At 35.5% G+C, this 21,827-nt stretch overlaps 1 protein-coding gene across 1 annotated transcript in view; it reads right to left on the reverse strand.

Annotated features, from left to right (window-relative positions):
• The window catches only part of LOC149373269 (uncharacterized), a 69,450-nt gene extending 47,653 nt beyond the window's left edge, over positions 1-21,797 (reverse strand). Inside the window, exon 1 of the mRNA XM_089597584.1 lies at positions 21,228-21,797. Coding sequence (XP_089453710.1) covers positions 21,228-21,797 — 570 coding nt within the window. The remainder of the gene's footprint in view (positions 1-21,227) is intronic.
• Between the last annotated feature and the right edge of the window lie 30 nt (positions 21,798-21,827).

A 21,827-nucleotide genomic window follows, 5' to 3' on the forward strand; every position in this document is an offset into this window, starting at 1 on the left:
GCCAATCCCCACACAACCCGGTGCGCTTACTGGTCCCTTTATTTATTTAAAATAAAGTGGATAAAACAAGCGCCAATCACCACACAACCCGGTGCGCTTACCGGTCCCTTTATTTATTTAAAATAAAGTGGATAAAACAAGCGCCAATCCCCACACAACCCGGTGCGCTTAATGGTCCCTATATTTATAAATTAAATAAATAAAATACCACAAGCGCCAATCCCCACACAACCCAGTGCGCTTACTGGTCCCTATATTTATAAATTAAATAAATAAAATACCACAAGCACCAATCCCCACACAACCCGGAACACTTACTGGCCGCTTTATGTATTTAAAATAAATTGAATAAAACAAGCGCCAATTACCACACAACACGGTGCGCTTACTGGTCCCTTTATTTATTTAAAATAAAGTTAATAAAACAAGCGCCAATCCCTACACAACCCCGTCCGCTTAATGGTCCCTTTATTTATTTAAAATAAAGTGAATAAAACAAGCGCCAATCCCCACACAACCCGGTGCGCTTAATGGTCCCTTCATTTATTTAAAATAAAGTTAATAAAACAAGCGCCAATCCCTACACAACCCAGAGCGCTTACTGGTCCCTTTATTTATTTAAAATAAAGTTAATAAAACAAGCGCCAATCCCTACACAACCCGGTCCGCTTAATGGTCCCTTTATTTATTTAAAATAAAGTGAATAAAACAAGCGCCAATCCCCACACAACCCGGTGCGCTTAATGGTCCCTTCATTTATTTAAAATAAAGTTAATAAAACAAGCGCCAATCCCTACACAACCCGGAGCACTTACTGGCCGCTTTGTTTATTAATTAAATAAATAAAATACCACAAGCACCAATCCCTACACAACCCGGAGCACTTACTGGCCGCTTTGTTTATTAATTAAATAAATAAAATACCACAAGCACCAATCCCCACACAACCCGGAACACTTACTGGCCGCTTTATGTATTTAAAATAAATTAAATAAAACAAGCGCCAATCCCCACACAACCCGGTGCGCTTACTGGTCCCTATATTTATAAATTAAATAAATAAAATACCACAAGTGCCAATCCCCACACAACCCGGAACACTTACTGGTCCCTTTATTTATTTAAAATAAAGTGAATAAAACAAGCGCCAATCCCTACACAACCCGGAGCACTTACTGGCCGCTTTGTTTATTAATTAAATAAATAAAATACCACAAGCGCCAATCCCCACACAACCCGGTGCGCTTACCGGTCCCTTTATTTATTTAAAATAAAGTGGATAAAACAAGCGCCAATACCCACACAACCCGGTGCGCTTACTGGTCCCTTTATTTTTTTTAAATGAATATAATGATAAGACAAGCGCCAATTCCCACACAACCCAGTGCGCTTACTGGTCCCTATATTTATAAATTAAATAAATAAAATACCACAAGCACCAATCCCCACACAACGCGGAACACTTACTGGCCGCTTTATGTATTTAAAATAAATTGAATAAAACAAGCGCCAATCACCACACAACCCGGTGCGCTTACCGGTCCCTTTATTTATTTAAAATAAAGTGGATAAAACAAGCGCCAATCCCCACACAACCCGATGCGCTTACTGGTCCCTTTATTTATTTAAAATAAAGTGGATAAAACAAGCGCCAATCACCACACAACCCGGTGCGCTTACCGGTCCCTTTATTTATTTAAAATAAAGTGGATAAAACAAGCGCCAATCCCCACACAACCCGGTGCGCTTACTGGTCCCTTTATTTATTTAAAATAAAGTGGATAAAACAAGCGCCAATCACCACACAACCCGGTGCGCTTACCGGTCCCTTTATTTATTTAAAATAAAGTGGATAAAACAAGCGCCAATCCCCACACAACCCGGTGCGCTTACTGGTCCCTTTATTTATTTAAAATAAAGTGGATAAAAGAAGCGCCAATCACCACACAAGACGGTGCGCTTACTGGTCCCTTTATTTTTTTAAAATGAATATAATGATAAGACAAGCGCCAATCCCCACACAACCCAGTGCGCTTACTGGTCCCTATATTAATAAATTAAATAAATTAAATACCACAAGCACCAATCCCCACACAACCCGGTGCGCTTACCGGTCCCTTTATTTATTTAAAATAAAGTGGATAAAACAAGCGCCAATTACCACACAACACGGTGCGCTTACTGGTCCCTTTATTTTTTTTAAATGAATATAATGATAATACAAGCGCTAATCCCCACACGACCCAGAGTGCTTTCTGGTCCCTGTAATAATTAATAAAATTTATTACGTAACAACGCGAGTGTTTATCACCTGACTATCCAGGATACTCACTGGTCACCACTGGTTGCGCTTGAATGATTACTTAATGCTTTTTAATTATAATTATTGCTACTAGTAAGCGCCCCAGCTTATGTAGTGATTGTCGCTTGCCTTATTACTATATTTATTGTAAAATAAGTATGCGACCAGTAAGCGCACCGGGTTGTGTGGGGATTGGCGCTTGTCTTATCATTATATTCATTTTAAAACAATAAAGGGACCAGTAAGCGCACCGGGTTGTGTGGGGATTTTCACTTGTCTTATCATTATATTCATTTAAAAAAAACAAAGGGACCAGTAAGCGCACCGGGTTGTGTGGGGATTGGCGCTTGTTTTATTTACTTTATTTTAAATAAATAAAGGGATTAGTAAGCGTTTTGGGTTGTGTGGGGATTGGCGCTTGTCTTATTCACTTGATTTTAAATAAATAAAGGGACCAGTAAGCGCACCGGGTTGTGTGGGGATTGGTGCTTGTGGTATTTTATTTATTTAATTAATAAACAAAGCGGCCAGTAAGCGCACCGGGTTGTGTGGGGATTTTCACTTGTCTTATTATTATATTTATATTAAAAAAATAAAGGGACCATTAAGCGGACCGGGTTGTGTGGGGATTGGCGCTTGTTTTATTCACTTTATTTTAAATAAATAAAGGGACCAGTAAGCGCACCGGGTTGTGTGGGGATTGGCGCTTGTGGTATTTTATTTATTTAATTAATAAACAAAGCGGCCAGTAAGTGCTCCGGGTTGTGTAGGGATTGGCGCTTGTTTTATTCACTTTATTTTAAATAAACAAAGCGGCCAGTAAGCGCACCGGGTTGTGTGGTGATTGGCGCTTGTTTTATCCACTTTATTTTAAATAAATAAAGGGACCAGTAAGCGCACCGGGTTGTGTGGGGATTGGCGCTTGTTTTATTCACTTTATTTTAAATAAACAAAGCGGCCAGTAAGCGCTCCGGGTTGTGTGGGGATTTTCACTTGTCTTATTATTATATTTATATTAAAAAAATAAAGGGACCAGTAAGCGCACCGGGTTGTGTGGGGATTTTCACTTGTGATATTTTATTTATTTAATTAATAAACAAAGCGGCCAGTAAGTGCTCCGGGTTGTGTAGGGATTGGCGCTTGTTTTATTCACTTTATTTTAAATAAATAAAGGGACCAGTAAGCGCACCGGGTTGTGTGGGGATTGGTGCTTGTGTTATTTCTCACATGTTTGCCAGTCACATTTGGGAGCACTGGTGAGAACCTCTGGAATGCCCCCTTCTTCTCTGCCTATTCGCTTTTCCAACACTCTATAGATTGGTATGTTAGTGACAGTAACTTTTATGTTACTGACCGTCATTTTCACTGCGGGAATCCTCTTCACCCAACGCTGGCCGATGTTTCGGCGCTGATTTGAGCGCCAATCCATCGTGGCCAGCAGAGGAACCATGCACACATTTTCTATTGGCTGGATGCTTGTAGGCTCGGCTCGTAGGGAGAGGTAAGGGGAGATGAGTAAGGGATCGAGACATAAGAATCTAAATGTGTGTGCATCGGTGATGGAGAGAGGAGAAGCTAAACCTATATGTATATGCATACAACGGGCTATATATCTATAGCTATATTTGTACACTGCTCATACAGAAAAGAGCTGCGCGTAATACTTTTCTCGCTTTTCCTCCCTGAAAGAAAAATAAGCTTTTTAACTGCAGTTGATCATTCATTCAACAACAAAAAGAAAAACATAATTGTCAAGTTATTAAAATTTTTTTTTCCACTTTTCAAAAATTGACAAGCTCAACGCAATTAACATATTATTTTGCTTTATTAATGAACGAGCGCCTTTATCCCAATAATTCAGTGCGCTCAATTGTTCTTCACTCTGATGATAAGTGAAAATATTGAATAATAAAAGAACGCATTCAACACAATGACAAAGTACGCTCAAATATTTTTTTACTAAGTAATATTACTTTCTAATATACTGAACACCTTTACCCGAACGCTCCATTGCACTGATATCTTTATTTGTTAATTCACATTTTTCACGATTAATATATAGCTTAACGGCAATAATACGATAAAGCTTAAATTAAATCTCAAGCTTAGAAACTTTACGGTAAACATATGTAACTTTTAGTTTCACAATAACCTAAACGTTAATAGCTCAGATGGCTATAGAGCAGGAGGGTAAATTTTAGTTTTGCGGCTCTGGGTTCTAATCTCACGCGGTGCAAATTTTTTTTTTCTTATTATTATAACACTACTTTTAATGTTTTATACTTTTTTTCAATAATTACTTACGTATTTTGTTAGTGACTACAAAATTTTTTTTTTCCAATATTGGTACACAAGCCAAGAAAATTATTTTCCATTCATGGCTAAAAAAATCATTCGACGCATGAAGTAACAATTTCCTATTTCAGTTTGCATTACAACTAATGATGTTAACGAATTCTTAAATTGCTCGAAGGTATTCTAAAAAGTAATTTTAAACTTTTTAAAATTATCAACAAAATACTTTTTTCCGCCCTCCGGTGGTTTTGAAAGGCTGGTACTTCCTCGGGAAAGAAAGCAGTTTTCCGATACTCGTTCGACAAGTCTCCTTTACGAACCTCGTTACGGATCTCGCCTTCGGCTCGAGCTGCAAACCTCTCGGTTCGCAAACAAAGACTTTTTAAACTCGTAGGAAAAGTACTATTTTTCAACTTTTTTACATAAAAAATGATTGATTAGTATGTCTTAGATAGTCATGTAGAAAAAATTACTTGTTTCATTGCCGAAGAATAAAGACTGTTTTTGCATTGTCTTAAAAAATTTACTAGATATTATTATAATTATTATTATTACCATTATTATTATTATTATTATTATTATTATTATTATTGTTATCATTATTATTATTATTATTATTATTATTATTATTATTATAATTATTCCTATTATTATTATTACTATTATTGTTATTATTACTATTATTATTATTACTATTATTATTATTATTATTATTATTATTATTATTATTAGCCGTAGTAAACTAAAATAATTTCTCGCTCTAAATGGGATGCAAACGAGATAGGATGCGCTACTGTGTGTGATAGGAGTCATGAATTTAACTTTCTGTAAAAATGTTGTTTACTACACGATATTTATTATTTTTATAATTATGTTCATAATGTATTGCAAGGGGGCTCTTCTACCATCTAGAATGTATAATACGCGCTTTACATTTATACTTATATTCTTCTATTTATTATATTTTCTTATAATAAAAAATCAGTCTAATAGACAATTCAATAATACACATTTTTTTTGTACATATATTTCATTTTATAAAAAATTCCTATTTTCAAATTCAAATTTGAACGCCGCGCGGGGGGAATGTGCGTCTAGTACGTTAAGAAAACGCTAGAGCGCGGGAAAACCTGCTACTCAAAAGGAAATAACGTTAGCATAAAAGGCACCTGTGCGCAATGCAAAAGGAGTTCATCTTCCAGCGAGCCTGGGACGCGGTATATCCGTAGCTCACCCAGACCTGGAACTTTCCCGTGCACCGGTACAATACCGCGACGAGCACGAAGGGAGAGAAAGAGACGAAGTACGAAGGCCGATAGCTGAAAAGTAAGGTTGTACTCTACCAGCAAGGTAACACTTCCACTAACAGGTACCTACTTGGACTTTCGGTGCTCGACCGCTTTAAGCGTGGAGACGACGCATCCCCAAGTAGTCGAGGCACTAGGGTTAGCGATCACGTTCTTAGGCGAAGTTCCTGGGTTGACGACTTGAGCAGTGCTCAAGACACCCAAGGGCCCTGAGAACGACCTAACCTTACGTGACTTGGTCGGATAGGTAGTTACCTTACACTAACTTTCCGCGGTTGTAATAAAAATTCGCATCAGTCTAACCTAACGTGTTTAAGCAGAGATATTAAGGAGGGAAAATTCAAATTGTCATTTATGTAAAATTCTCTATTAAAAGGGTGGATAAATTCTAAGTAAATTATCGAGTATATTATATATTTTTATTATTAACGTAAATAATTGCGATTACTCAAATACAATTAATACATGTAAAAATTTAAGATATAATTTTCTTAGAATCATATGATTGAATAAATATAAGATAATTAAAAATAAATTGATTGTACTTATTTAAGCAAATTTTCCCCTCCACATAAGATTGCGAGTTCCTTTTTATAGTTTAAGATAAAAACTAGAAAAATAGCTGTTAAGATTTCAAATCGTTTAATAAACTGAGAATATTATCTGGACCCCAAAAAGGGACAGGAATAAAATAAAAAAGATATTAGATTAGAAAAATATTGAATAAGTTGAAAAAGATATTAAATTATTAAATTAATTAAATTAAGGGAATATTCAGGAGAATTTAATAAAGTAGTAATCAATAAACAATCGCTGTATATGGTGCAGGAACTAATTGATTATTCAACAGATAAATTTTGAAACTTAATAATAATTATTTTTTAAGTATTGTATATAATCGGCAATCTGAGCAATTTTGCTCTTTTACACAGGGCAACGAACCCGCCCTCCGACATATAAACACAATCATTGTTTGTGTGTTGGTTCCTAATCTTAGAGCTTCCTCGGTACAGATAATATTCTTAGCCGATTGTTACCACCACCAATTAACCGGGGTTATACTCAAAGAAAGGGAAGTCGTAGTATGCGTCACTGACAATTGTATTATACCTTTCAATTCGAGTCATAAAATAATCGCTTAACGAAATAATTATAGTGCTTTCGAAAAACAACTCAACTTACATATCACTACTTTAAATAATAACAGTTACAAAAATTTACAGTATTTATTAATTTGTTGTAGTACTTCTACTAGTTTTCATCATTAAATTCGTCTTAAAGTAGTATTTTCAATAAATTTGTCGAGCACTCAACAAATTGAAAAAAAAAAAAAAAAACGCGAGCGTAATGTGGCCACATTTATTGTGCCGGTCTCCAGCCCGGAAAAACCACAGAGAAAACGTGCATTTTTTCATAATCACCTATTACAGGTATTACCACAAACAAAGCTGTTATGACTTTCTTTTTTGATAATTACTTCTTCATAAAAAGTAATTGAAAAAAATGTTTTTGGTCACTGGTAAAACAAAGTACGTCAGTAATCATGAAAAAAAATGTATGGAACGTTGAAAGTGATATTGGAATGAAAAAAAAAAATTTGCTTCAAGTGATTAGAACCTGAAGCCGCAAAATTAAAAGTTACTCTCCTGCTCTAGCCATCTGAGCTATTATCGCTTAGGTTATAATAAGACTAAAAACTACATGTGTTTATCGTAAAGTTTCGAAGCTTGATATTTATTTAAAGCTTTATCGTATTATTGCCGTTAAACTATGTATTAACGGTGAAAAAATATAAATTAACAAATAAAGATGTCAGTGCAATGGGGCGTTCGGGTAAAGGTGTTCAGTATATTAGAAAGTAATATTACTTGGTACAAAAAATATTTGAGCGTACCTTGTCGTTGTGGTGAATGCCTTCATTTATTATTCGATAATTTTACGTATCATAACAGTGAAGAACAATTGAGCGCACTGGATTATTGGGATAAAGGCGCTCGTTCATTAATAAAGCAAAATAATATGTTAATTGCGTTGAGCTTGTCATTTTTTAAGAAGTGAAAAAAAAAATTTTAATAACTTGACAACTATGTTTTTCTTTTTGTTGCTGAATGAATGATCAACTGCACTTGAAAAGTTTTTATTTTATGCGTCAAATAATTTTTTTAGACATTAATAGAAAAAAAATTTTCTTGGATCGTGTACCAATATCGGAAAAAAAAAATCTTTTTAGTTACTAATAAAACAATATACGTAAGTCATCATACTAAAAAATGTATGAAAGATTTAAAGTAATCTTGGAAGCAAAAAAAAAAAAAATTTGCTACAAGTGAGATTATTAGAACCCGGAGCCGCAAAACTGAAAGTTACTCTCCTGCATTAGCCGTCTAAGCTATTAACGCTAAGGTTATAATGAGACTAAAAGTTACATATGTTTATCGTAAAGTTTCGAAGCTTGATATTTAGTTAAAGCTTTATCGTATTATTGCCGTTAAACTATGTATTAACGGTGAAAAAATATAAATTAACAAATAAAGATGGCAGTGCAATGGGGTGTTTGGGTAAAGGTGTTCAGTCTATTAGAAAGTAATATTACTTAGTACAAAAAATATTTGAGCATACATTGTCGTTGTGGTGAATGCCTTCATTTATTATTCAATAAATTCACTTATCATAAAATTAAAAAACAATTGAGCGCACTGAAATATTATGATAAAGGCGCTCGTTTATTAATGAAGCCAAAAAATATACTAATGGCGTTGAGCTTGTCATTTTATTATGTTTTTGTTTTTATAGTTGATCGAATGATCAACTGCATTTAAAGAGCTTATCTTTCTTCTAGGGAAGAAAAGCGTCAAAAGTAATACGCGCAGCTCTTTTCCGTATTAGCAGTGTACAACTATAGCTATAGATATACAGCCCGTTGTATGCATATACATATAGGTTCAGCTTCTCCTTCATCTATATCTCCATCACCGATGCACACACTTTTAGGTTCTCATGTCTCCCTCACTCATCTTCCCTAACCTCTCCCCGCGAGCCAAGCAAACAAGCTGCCAGCCACTAGAAAACGTATGCATGGTTCCTCTGCTGGCCACGATGGATTGGCGCTCAAATCAGCGCCGAAACATTAGCACACTTTTTAACATCGGCACTGGCCAGCGCCAGCGCCCAGCGTTGGGTTAGACGGATTAAATATCGGAACTTTTTCTCTAGCAGTTTTTCCCTAGTATATATAGCTAAACGATCTAGGGAGAATTTTCCGTCGAGCAGACAGCACAGCACTGAAGGGGCATTGTCAAAGACAGGCGGAAATTCAAAATTGTAACATGAATAACACAAGTGCCTACAACTCAATGACCCGGGGCACTAACTGGCCTCTCTATTAAATAATAAAGTATTAATCAATAGCACAAGAGCCTATCACCCAATGACTCGGGGCACTAACTAGCCTCTCTATTAAATAATAAATTATTAATTAATAGCACAAGCGCCTATCACCCAATGATCTGGGGTGCTTACTGGCCACTATGTTAAATAATCAAATATTTATTAATAGCACAAGCGCCTATTACTCAATGACCCGGGGTGCTAACTGGCTACACTATTATATAATAAAATATTAATTATTGACCAAAGCGCTTATCACCCGATGACCTGGGGCGCTCCCTGGTCGCTTTATTGAACGATATATGTTATTGATTAATAACACAAGTGCCTGTCACCAAATGACCCAGGGTGCTTACTTGCCACTGCATAAATTAACAAATGGTTAATAAATAACCCGAGGGCCTATCACCAAGTGACCTGGGGCGCTTACTGGTCGCTTTATTAAACGATATATATTATTAATTTATAGCACAAGCGCCTGTCACCCGATGACCTAGGGCGCTTACTGACCTTTCTAATAAATACTAAAATATTAATTAACAGCACAAGCACTTATCACCTGATGACCGTTGTGTAATTAATTAATAATATATATCCTTCAATAAAGCGACCAGTAAGCGCCCCAGGTCATCGGGTGATAGACGCTTGTGCTATTGAATAATACTTTATTATTTAATAAAGCGACCAGTAAGCGCCCCGGGACATCGGGTGATAGGTGCTTGTATTAATAATTAATACTTTATTATTTAATAGAGAGGCCAGTCAGCGCCCCGGGTCATCGGGTGATAGGCGCTTGTGTTAATAATTAATACCTCATTATTCAATAGAGAGGCCAGTTAGCGCCCCGGGTCATTGGATGATAGGCATTTGTGTTAATAATTAATACTTTATTATATTATATAAAGAGGCGAGTAAGCACCATGGGTCATTGGGTGATAGGCACTTGTGTTATTAATATTACAATTTTTAATTTCCGCGTGCCTTTGGCAGTGCTCCTTCACTGCTGTGCTGTGTGCTCGACGGAACATTCTCCCTAGATCGTATAGCTATACTTACGATTGAGGGAAAAAGGTCTGATATTGAACCCGCCTAACCCAACGCTGGCACTAGCAATCTTCCTACTTATCTCTGATTGGAGACTATAAGGCAATGAGCTGAATCGGACGTTGAGCCGAATCGGACAATGAGCCGGAAAATCGAACGGTGAGCCGAATAGCTAGGAGTGTGTTAAATACTGGGTGCCAAGGTGGGAGTCACGAAAAATGTAGGTACAATTTTGGTCATGTATCAGTTTCTTAAGGAATCGGACCGACCGACCACAAAAAAAAGTACCCAGTTTATGTAGTACTACCGCATACATAAACTGCCTTTACCAACAGATACTTCAAAAAATATCTTCATTAGGTGACTCATCAGTCTTGATGATCATAAGGAACTCCACTATAAACTGCCGATAACGACGTCCCGGTAATCGGAAGTTACAGTATTTTAAATTTGCCGAGTTATCTGACACTTATACGAGTAGCGGTATACTAGGATGCCGATGACGATCTCCTGGGGATTAGCAGCGGGAGTTAATATATATACACATTTCAATAGAATTATAAACAAGTCTAGGTATACGAGGGTGCCGATGACGATGTCTTGTTGATCGGCACCTGGAGTTTTCATTTATGAAAATTTGAATTAGACTCTAACGAGAGTCTAGGTATACGGGGGTGTCGATAACGATGTCCTGGTGATCGGCATCGAGAGTTTTCAATTATAAACATTTTAATAGACTCATAAGCGATCGTAGGTATACAAGGGTGCCGATAACGATGTCCTATGGTGATCGGCACCGAGAGTTTTAAATTATAAACATTCAAATAGACTTATCAATGTGTCTAGGTATACGAGGGTGCCGATGACGATGTCCTGGTGATCGGCACCTAGAGTTTTTAATCATAAAAATTTAATTAGACTTGAATACACATCTAGGTAAACAGGGGTGCCGATGTTGATGTCCTGGTGATCGGCACCTGGAGTTTTTAATTATAAATATGTAAATAGACTTTAACACGAGTCTAGGTATATGGGAGTACCGATGACGATGTCCTGGTGATCGGTATCGAGGTTTTTTAGTTGTAAGTATTTTCTGACACTTAAATACCAATCTTTTGCCCTCTACAGGTTATTGCATATTATAAACGCATTATTGCGCATTTTCACAATTACATGAAGCATACTTATGACGTATCTCTTTTGCAGCTTGTTTTACGCACCTGAGCTAATAAACAAGGATATGGAGCTGCCACTTTTGCTTATAAGTTAAACCACAACTTTAAAAAATCGCTAAATGCAGAAAAAACAAACATATGAAAAATATTTCTACGAAAATTTATTTATAAGGGTTATTCTGATCCCTGATGATACTCAGTCAAAAATTTATAACTATTAATATGCCTATAATTTATAGCTATAATTATAGCTATAACTACGTATGAAACAGCTTTAATAATGTATAAAATTCAGCTATAAATATAGCTATAAACTACAGCTGTAAATTTTTCGCAAATAATGAATAAAAATTAGTTAAAAATCAGATTTTTTCAACATATATCGATCAGTACAGATGATATCATTTGTATGATGACAGTAAAACTGGGGGCCTGAAGTATTTTTAACTAAGTAGAAAAAAAAACAAGAAATCATATACAATTTCAAGTTTTTTAAAAACTATTTAAAAATACTTAAGGCCCTCAGTTTTACTGTTATCACACGGATGATATACCGTCTAGACTGATCGATATATGTTGAAAAAATCTGATTTTAAACTAATTTTTATTCAAAATTTGTGAAAAAATTACAGCTGTAATTTTTAACTATATATATTTATAGCTGAATTTTATACATTATTATAGCTGTTTTATAGATAGTTATAGCTATAATTATAGCTAATATTGATAGGTATAATTATAGCTATAAATTTTTAACTGAGTAAATATATTATATGTGTACACACAGTTGGAAAGGGTGCATACGAAGTGACGGCCAACAATAAAAAATTTTGGTTTTTATTTCTCTGATTTTCGTACAATTTAGTATGTAACAGATTTTTTTTGTCTTTGAGTACGGACTGTCTTTTTTATTTAGGAACAAAAACTCCTAAGTCATAAACGTCTAACAGGCCAAAGACCTGTATTTTTTAAACAATAAATTCCGAACTGGTAAATCAGAGACTCAGACTTAGAATCTCAGGATATAACGTGTAGGGATTGAAGGTATAAGATTCATTCATTTGAGTTTTGTATTCATCGCTCAAAACGACAGGCTTCCGGTTGTTTGGGGCTTAAAATTTCAGGATATAAAAGTTCGGCCAATCCCTGGATAAGGAGTTCAGGATTTATGGTTTAAAAACATGGACGTTTGGCCTGCCTTTTACAAATTTGTAGTTACAGACTAAAAAACCGTGTAAATCTCAAATTATATGTGAAACAGTAAAACAAGCAAAACTTGTGGTATTTATCTGTTGTTATGTCTGTCACTTTTAATTGGCACAAAAAAAACAATAAATTATCATACACCTGGAAAATCAATCACTAACTAAAATTCGTTTAAAAATTTTTATTGTATAATTCACTTTTTTTGCATTCTCCATTATTTTGAGGTAGTGGTTTTGGGCTATAAGCAAAAGTGACAACTCCATATCAGCGTGTATTATATCAGATAGTCGTCAGATATTTTGTAGCTAAAAGATCTAATTTTCTCCCACTGTGCGCCAGTAGAACTACAGATAGTAGTAAACTGTTTGTAGGTTTCCTGATGCAGAAACAAGATCGCATGACATATCGCTCTGACATATCGTACGAAGTCATTACAGTTGGAATTGTACAGCATTTGATTTTGTACGACGACGATTTTGTCAAAACTGTTCGTGACTCGCAGAGATGGTTTTTAGATGCAACCTTCAGCATTGTGCCAAGAATTCAGTCCATGTACCAGTTTTTGATAATAATAGTGGAAAAATACGGAAAGGTAAAAATGTGACCAATCATTTGTTTTCTAGTAAGAAAAGAAAATCTCCTTCCCCCCTACAGAATTTCCTCAGGAAGGCGGAAAAAATAGTTTTGTCGAAATGAAAAGTCGGCTTCATACATGTATTTAATGTCATTTGAAAAAAAGCAATTTTTTTATTTAGTTTTGTTGCTTATATCTCAACTTTTGTCGATTTAAAAGAAAGTTGACAACCGTCAACCTATTTCCAATCAAATTTTTTAGACAAAAATGTGAAGCATGAACATTATTTTACGGAACAACTTCCAGTAGACGTAAAGAAAACAATAGCGTTAATTTAAACGTACGTATTTATATATATATATACCGATGCCTCCGACGAAGAAAGGTATTCCAGAGGTTTCTACGAAGAAGCGTACTCGTCAAAATATCCGACGAAGATCCATACACACAGTCACTGTCCGACGAAGAGACGTACAGACAGTTATCGTCCGACGAAGAGACGAACAGGCAGTCTTCCCAAATGTGACTGGCAAGCTTGCGGCAATTTCAATGTGGCTATATGGAGCAAGACACAAAAACTCAGACAATTCTACAGAACTTCATGCATAATAAATTAATAAATTAACCCCAAGCTATTTAATCCAACAACCCAAAGCAAATAACAACACGAGCGCCAATCACCTAAGAAGCCAGAGCGCTTACTGGCCACTCTCTAAAACAATAATTAATTAATAACTCAAGCACCTATCACCAGATGACCCGGAATGCTTACGGGCCACTCTATTAAATAATAAATTATTAATAAATAAAACAAGCGCCTATCACCCGATAATCTAGGGTGCTTACTATCAGCTTTATTAAGTAATAAAGTATGAATTAATAACACAAGCGCCAGTCACCTTATGACCCGAGGCGCTTACTGGCTGCTGTATTAAATAATAAAATGTTAAATAATAACTCAAGCGCCATTATCCGATATCTCGGGGCGCTTACTGGCCACTCCATTAATTAACAAAATAATGAACAATAACATAAGCGCCAATCACCAGACAATTACTCAGGGCACTTACTGGCCATTGTATTAAATAATAATTAATTAATTAATAACTCAAGTGCCGATCACCTGATGACCCGAGGCACCCACACAGGCCACTCCATTAAATAACAAAATGTTAAACAATAACTCAAGCGCTAATCTCCTGATGACGTGGGGCACTTACTGATCAATTTATTAAATCATAAAGCATTAAACATTAAGCAATTGCTCCATATAGCCATATTGAAATTTCAGCAAGCTTGCCAGTTACATTTGAGAGCACTCCAATTGCCTGTACGTTTCAGACAGTTATTGCCTGTGCGTCTCTTCGTCGGATAACGACTGCCTGTACGTCTGTTCGTCAGACTATGAGGATGAATGATGAGCAAGCTTATTTAACCACCATAGGGCAGCAGGACAAGGTGCAACTTAGATTTATAGATATTTTATTTGAATACGGTTTCTATCATGGCGTCTCACCAATACAATTTCATTGTTACTCGTATGTGAGAGAGCGGAAAATTTAGAATTTAAAGGATGAATGAGAATTTACAAAGAGAACTATTATAGTTCTTGCAGTATAAATCAATTTAAGAAACTGCTAAAAGAAACAATGTAAATATTTTTTACGAATTTTTTTATGAAACAATGTAAATAAACCATATTCAAATAATATATCTACATACAGGGCGTTCTGATTTTGAGCCCGGAAAACTATACCACGAGATAAAGCTCATCAAAAGCTCTCGAAAAGCTTTTTACAAAATTTGGATTCGATGGATAATTAACGAGATATTGTTGATTTAATAATCGATCAATTCCTCCAATCACAGAGCACTTAGCCTCAGGAGGCGGGGCCTAAGCATTGTGGAGGGGCGACTACGCACAGCTAAACTCTTTTACGGAGAAGGTGGTAATAGGTATGCCAGGAAACAAGGTTACCGACTGCAGAGATTTGATCAGTTACCGTACCAGCGCAAAATTCAAATAGCAAGGCCGAAGTATTTTAACCGGAGATCTGATTTTTGAGAAATGATTACGCACGTCCACTACGCTTATTCAGTGCATATTTTTTTCTCAGTAAATTTCACAGAGGAACAATTCAATTCAAATTTTTTTGAACATGCATCGCCTGATAAAAAAACCAGAATGTGAGAGGGTCTCATGCGTTGAGCTCGAATACTCAGTAAAACTCTTAATCTTTTAACGTTGAACTGCTTGGAGATAAAATTTTAATTTTTTGTATACTGTAGAAGAAGCTCATTTCACGCATTAACTTGGTCAAATTTTTCTATTTCATCAAACTTTTTAGTCTGATTTGCGAAAATAAAAAAAATAAAAAAATAATAAATGAAATTACGATTAAGCAAGACATGTGCGTTCATGGGGCACACCTCTCTAACGTGTAAGATGTTACTAAAAAAGGATCAGTATTTAATCCATACGAAGCTTTATCGTCTGAGAAATAACAGCTACATCTAGAAACTAGAGAAAATCTCACGCTTTCAGCGCGATGGCTCAGCGCGAATCAGAATGCTTATTTTTTCATCTACGTGTCGATAGGTCTTGAACCTTTTGGTCCCTGGAGTACAACATGACTAATTGAAAAATTTCATTTGGATTTAATTATTTAGATTCAATAAATTAGGATTCAAATCTTAAATCACAAAAAAAAATTAATTTAATTAAATAACCTTTTAAGCAATCAAGCATCGGCGATGAGAAACCCAATAGTTTATCAGTATATTTAATAACAATGTCTGCCTTGGTGAGTAAGCAGCGGTGATTCAACCCCAACTGTTTTTTTGGAAATGAGATATTAAAATAATCTTTAAGGTGAGTAAGCATCCGCGATTAGAAGCCCAACTGTTTATTTGAGAATTAAATAAAAAAATAATTTTTGAGGCTAGTAGGCATCGGTGATTGGAAACCCAACCATTTTTCACTGGATTTATTAATAAAATAATCTTTTAACCGAGTAAGTATTGGCGATTAAAAACCCAACTTTTTTTCACTGGATTTATTAATGAAATAATCTTTTAAACGAGTAAGCATCGGCGATTAGAAACCCAACTGTTTATTTGGGAATTTACTTTTTTTAAATCTTTCAGGCGAGTAGGCATTGGCGATTAGAACGTCAACTGTTTATTTGGGAATTAAATTAAAATACAATTCTTGAGGCGAGTAGGAATTGGTGATTAGAAACCCAACCATTTTTCACTGGACTTTTTAATAAAATAATCTTTTAACCGAGTAAGTATGGGCGATTAAGAACCCAACTTTTTTTCACTGGATTTATTAATAAAATAATCTTTTAAACGAGTAAGCATCGGCGATTAGAAACCCAACTGTTTATTTGGGAATTTACTTTTTTTTTAATCTTTCAGGCGAGTAGGCATTGGCGATTAGAACGTCAACTGTTTATTTGGGAATTAAATTAAAATATAATTCTTGAGGCGAGTAGGAATTGGTGATTAGGAACCCAACCATTTTTCACTGGACTTTTTAATAAAATAATTTTTTAACCGAGTAAGTATGGGCGATTAAAAACCCAACTTTTTTTCACTGGATTTATTAATAAAATAATCTTTTAAAAGAGTTTAGCATCGCCGATAAGAACATTGACTGTTTTTCACTGCAGGTTTTATTATTAAATTAATTATTTAACCGAGTAAGCATCGGCGATTAGAAACCCAAGTGATTTTCATTGGATTTATAAATAAAATAATCTTTCGAACGAGTAAGCATCGGCGATTAGAAACCCAACTGTTTATTTGGTAATTTTTTTTTTTTTTTAATCTTTCAGGCGAGTAGGCATCAGCAATTAGAACGTCAACTGTTTATTTGGGAATTAAATTAAAAAATAATCTTTGAGGTGAGTAGGCTTTGGGGATTAGAAACCTAACTGGTTTTTAGGAAATTTATTTACATAATTAATCTCTTTGAAGATTTATGAATAAATATACTAAACAACTGTATGATTTCTTTTCACCGATGCTCACTAGCGTAAAAGCTTATTTTACTAATAAATTCATAAAAAATATGTTGGGCTCCGTATCACTACCGCTTACTCGCCCAGAGGCAGATATTGTTAATAAATCCACTGGAAACCCATTAAGTTTCTTATCCCTGATGCTCAATTGCTTAAAAGATTATTTTATTGATAAATCCACTAAAAACTACTAGGATTTTAATCGCCGATGCTCACTCGCCAAAGAGATTATTTTATTAATATAATCACTCAAAATCTGTTGGGTTTCGTATCACCGATGCTTACTCGCTAAAAAATTATTGTAATAATAAATTCACTAATCAATTGTTGAGTTTCTATTTACCGATGCTTACTTGCCTAAGGCATTATTTTATTGATAAATCCACGAAAAATCTCTTAGGATTCTAATCGCCGATGGTTACTCGTCAAAGAGATTATTTTATCAATAAAATCACCCAAAATCTGTTGGGTTTCCATCACTGATTCTTACTCGCCTGAAGGCAGATATTACTGACAAATCTACTGAAAACCTGTTGGGTTCCAATAATCAAACGTGCTTACTCGCCCAAGAGATTATTTTTTTAATAAATCCAGTAAAAAATAGTTGGTATTCTATTCACCAATGCTTATTTGCTTAAAAAGTTATTTAAATAATAAATTCACTAGTAAATTGTTGAGTTTCTATTTACCGATGCTTACTTGCCTAAGACATTATTTTATTGATAAATGTACTCAAGAACTGTTAGGATTCTAATCGCCGATGGTTACTCGTCAAAGAGATTATTTTATTTAAAAAATCATTCAAAATCTGTTGGGTTTTTTCTTATCGTCGATGCTTATCTGCCTAAAGGCATATATTATTGATAAATCTACTGAATACCTATTTGATTTTTTAATGCCAATGCTTACTTGCTTGTAAGATTATTTTATTGATGAATCTACTAATAAACAGTTGGATTTTTAGTCGCCAATACTTACTGGCAGAAAGAGATATTTTATCGATAGAGCTTTGTATGGAATAAATACTAATCCTTTTTTAGACGATAAAGTTTGACAAAATGCATAAAATTTGACCAACTAAAAGTGTGAAATGGGCTTCTTCTTTTTTTACACTTTTTTTATCTTAAAGTAGTTTCAAAATTTTGTAAATTTTTTTCCATAGACAAAAAAAAAAAAAAAAAGGAAACAAAAATAAAAATTGTGGCTTCTACTAGTCAATTACTCTCACCATGTTGGACCTTTCCGCCTACTTGAACTTTTAGTGCTTATGATGTTGGAGGGCATAAGAATAGTTATGTTTTGAAATTAGATAATGTAAGCTCTAGATTTAGAAGATTTTTGATAAATGAACTAGCTCGATGTGCGGAATTTTCTTGCCTTTTTTCTAATAGTCATGTTGTACTCCAGGGACCAAAAGGTTCAAGACCTATCGACACGTAGATGAAAAAATAAGCATTCTGATTCGCGCTGAGCCATCGCGCTGAAAGCGTGAGATTTTCTCTAGTTTCTAGATGTAGCTGTTATTTCTCAGACGATAAAGCTTCGTATGGATTAAATACTGATCCTTTTTTAGTAACATCTTACACGTTAGAGAGGTGTGCCCCATGAACGCACATGTCTTGCTTAATCGTAATTTCATTTATTATTTTTTTATTTTTTTTATTTTCGCAAATCAGACTAAAAAGTTTGATGAAATAGAAAAATTTGACCAAGTTAATGCGTGAAATGAGCTTCTTCTACAGTATACAAAAAATTAAAATTTTATCTCCAAGCAGTTCAACGTTAAAAGATTAAGAGTTTTACTGAGTATTCGAGCTCAACGCATGAGACCCTCTCACATTCTGGTTTTTTTATCAGGCGATGCATGTTCAAAAAAATTTGAATTGAATTGTTCCTCTGTGAAATTTACTGAGAAAAAAATATGCACTGAATAAGCGTAGTGGACGTGCGTAATCATTTCTCAAAAATCAGATCTCCGGTTAAAATACTTCGGCCTTGCTATTTGAATTTTGCGCTGGTACGGTAACTGATCAAATCTCTGCAGTCGGTAACCTTGTTTCCTGGCATACCTATTACCACCTTCTCCGTAAAAGAGTTTAGCTGTGCGTAGTCGCCCCTCCACAATGCTTAGGCCCCGCCTCCTGAGGCTAAGTGCTCTGTGATTGGAGGAATTGATCGATTATTAAATCAACAATATCTCGTTAATTATCCATCGAATCCAAATTTTGTAAAAAGCTTTTCGAGAGCTTTTGATGAGCTTTATCTCGTGGTATAGTTTTCCGGGCTCAAAATCAGAACGCCCTGTATATCTTGGTTGCACTTTGTCCTGCTGCCCATGCCCTCTGGCGGTTGAGTTTGCTCATCATTCATCCTCATAATTGCCTGTACGTTTGTTCGTGTGGGGCATCGATATATATAGTCGCACAGCAAGCAGCTGTTTGTAAAATTGTAAAATAATAATTTTTTTTAGGTAATTACTTTTTCATAGTGAATCTTTAAAGTGTCATTACTAATTCCACAGTCAATTTGTCTACATTTCGCTTCGTTAGAAACGTTCTATAGAATGTCAGTAATGATACTGAATAAAATGTAATTGATTTTGGTTAATTATGACGTTTTGCTACAAATTATTTAATTACGGAACAGGCGCGGAAAAGACGATTTTCTGCACGAGTCGTGATTGACTCAAAAAGGTGGTTGGAGTTGACGGGAACGAGTGCTAGTTAAACACACGAGTGCATAGCGCGAGTGTGATGAAAGGCACGAGTTACCGTTTCCTCCCAAAAGTTTGGAGGTATCATAGGAGTGTGAGGAAAATAGTAAATATGTTGATGATTTCCAAAAAGGCTTTTGCGGGGTCCAGGGTACTGCAAAAATACCGGTTGATCGTCCAAAAAAAAAGATGTATTTTTATGACTCAAATGTATAAACTCAAATTCGATTTAATTAAAAATTTTTATAAAAAATGAAGTTTGAATTACTTAAACAAAAAAATTTTCAAAGAATTGTACAACTGCAACAAATTTTGTTAAAGGACACCGCACCAACACAATGGGATTGTGGTTCCCAAAGAAATATTCTAAAAATATAATGATATATTAATGGAATTAACAAAAAAAAAATCTTCAGAAAGAATTTCAGTTCAGAGTTGAAACTTACACCAAGTAGGTTTATGATAGTTGTACACATACGGTTTAATTCGTTCCTTGCGAGATTTCTGATGGGTAGCAAATTTTTTTTCTGCACACCGCTGAAAATGTTTGCAGCACACTTTTTCCGCACACTAAAGTTTTTTTTTTCAACAAGAAAAATTGCAAATGTCTTAGTCAATTTTGAATAAGTCTTTTCTCAATTAACTTCATTGCCTTTGTCTTAAGTCACGAATTAAAAAAAAAGAATGCTCTAGTTTACTCTTAAGCCGAAAGTTATTTGCGTTTTTTGCAATAACGGAGTGATGAAATTTTTTTTGCGAAAAATTTTATGTATCATCTTCAAATATTATTGCATCACACTGCAGGAGTACATTATTAATGTCATTGATTTTTGCCAAAAAAAAAAGTAAGCATCACTTATTGCAAGTAACGCAAATTTCTTTTGACTGGAGAGTAAGCTAGAGCGTTAATTTTTTTGATTCTAGATTTTTTAAGACAAAGGCAATGATGTTAGTTGAGAAAATAAGAATGCAAACTTGACAGACATTTGCAATTTGTTAGGTAGCAAAGTAGAACGTTTTGCGGCAATACATCAGAATTCACCGAAATCAATTATGTTCTATTTAGTTTATTCCTGACATTAAATATAATGGTTCTAACGAAGCAAAACGTCGATAAACTGCCCATGGAGTTTGTTATAATTCTTCAAATTTTCACTTTAAAAAATTAATGAACAAAAAACTAATAATGTAAGTACCTCGAGGTCGGAAGGGTCACCGGAGAGCGGTGTCAAGGGCCTTCCGTTGAGCACCATCTCAATCCCGACTAGTACGGTGGAGATTTCCTCGTAGGTCAGATGACGGGAGCCCATTACGCGTCGGAGGTGGCCTTTGACTGACTTGACGGCGGCTTCCCAGAGTCCGCCGAAATGTGGAGCTCCGGGAAGGATGAAGTGCCAAGCAATACCTTGCGAAGCGAGAGAGCCGGCAACGAGGTCCCAGTCGATCTCCGCAATTTGTAACGCCTCGCGCAGCTCCAGATCAGCGCGGCGAAAGCAAGTGGCATTGTCGCTCCAGAGTTCAGAGGGTCGACCGCGACGACCGGTGAACCGAGCGAGAGCGCCCAGGAAGGCGGCTGTGGAGAGATCACCGACGAGCTCGGGGTGTAGGGCCTTTGTCGTCATGCACACGAAGACGGCGATGTAACCCTTCGTAGTGCGTATGCCTCGTCCTTTTGACGCAAGTACTGTAAAAGGCCCGACGTAGTCGACACCCGTGTGGCCAAAAGCGCGGGAAGGTGTGACTCGTGAAGCTGGTAAGGGGGCCATCATCTGGGTTGCGGAGCGAGCCTGGAGTCG

The sequence above is a fragment of the Copidosoma floridanum genome, unplaced genomic scaffold (genome assembly GCF_036245765.1).
Source record: "Copidosoma floridanum isolate Cflo_tuat_1 unplaced genomic scaffold, Cflo_Japanese_pri ptg000034l, whole genome shotgun sequence".
Taxonomy (NCBI): domain Eukaryota; kingdom Metazoa; phylum Arthropoda; class Insecta; order Hymenoptera; family Encyrtidae; genus Copidosoma; species Copidosoma floridanum.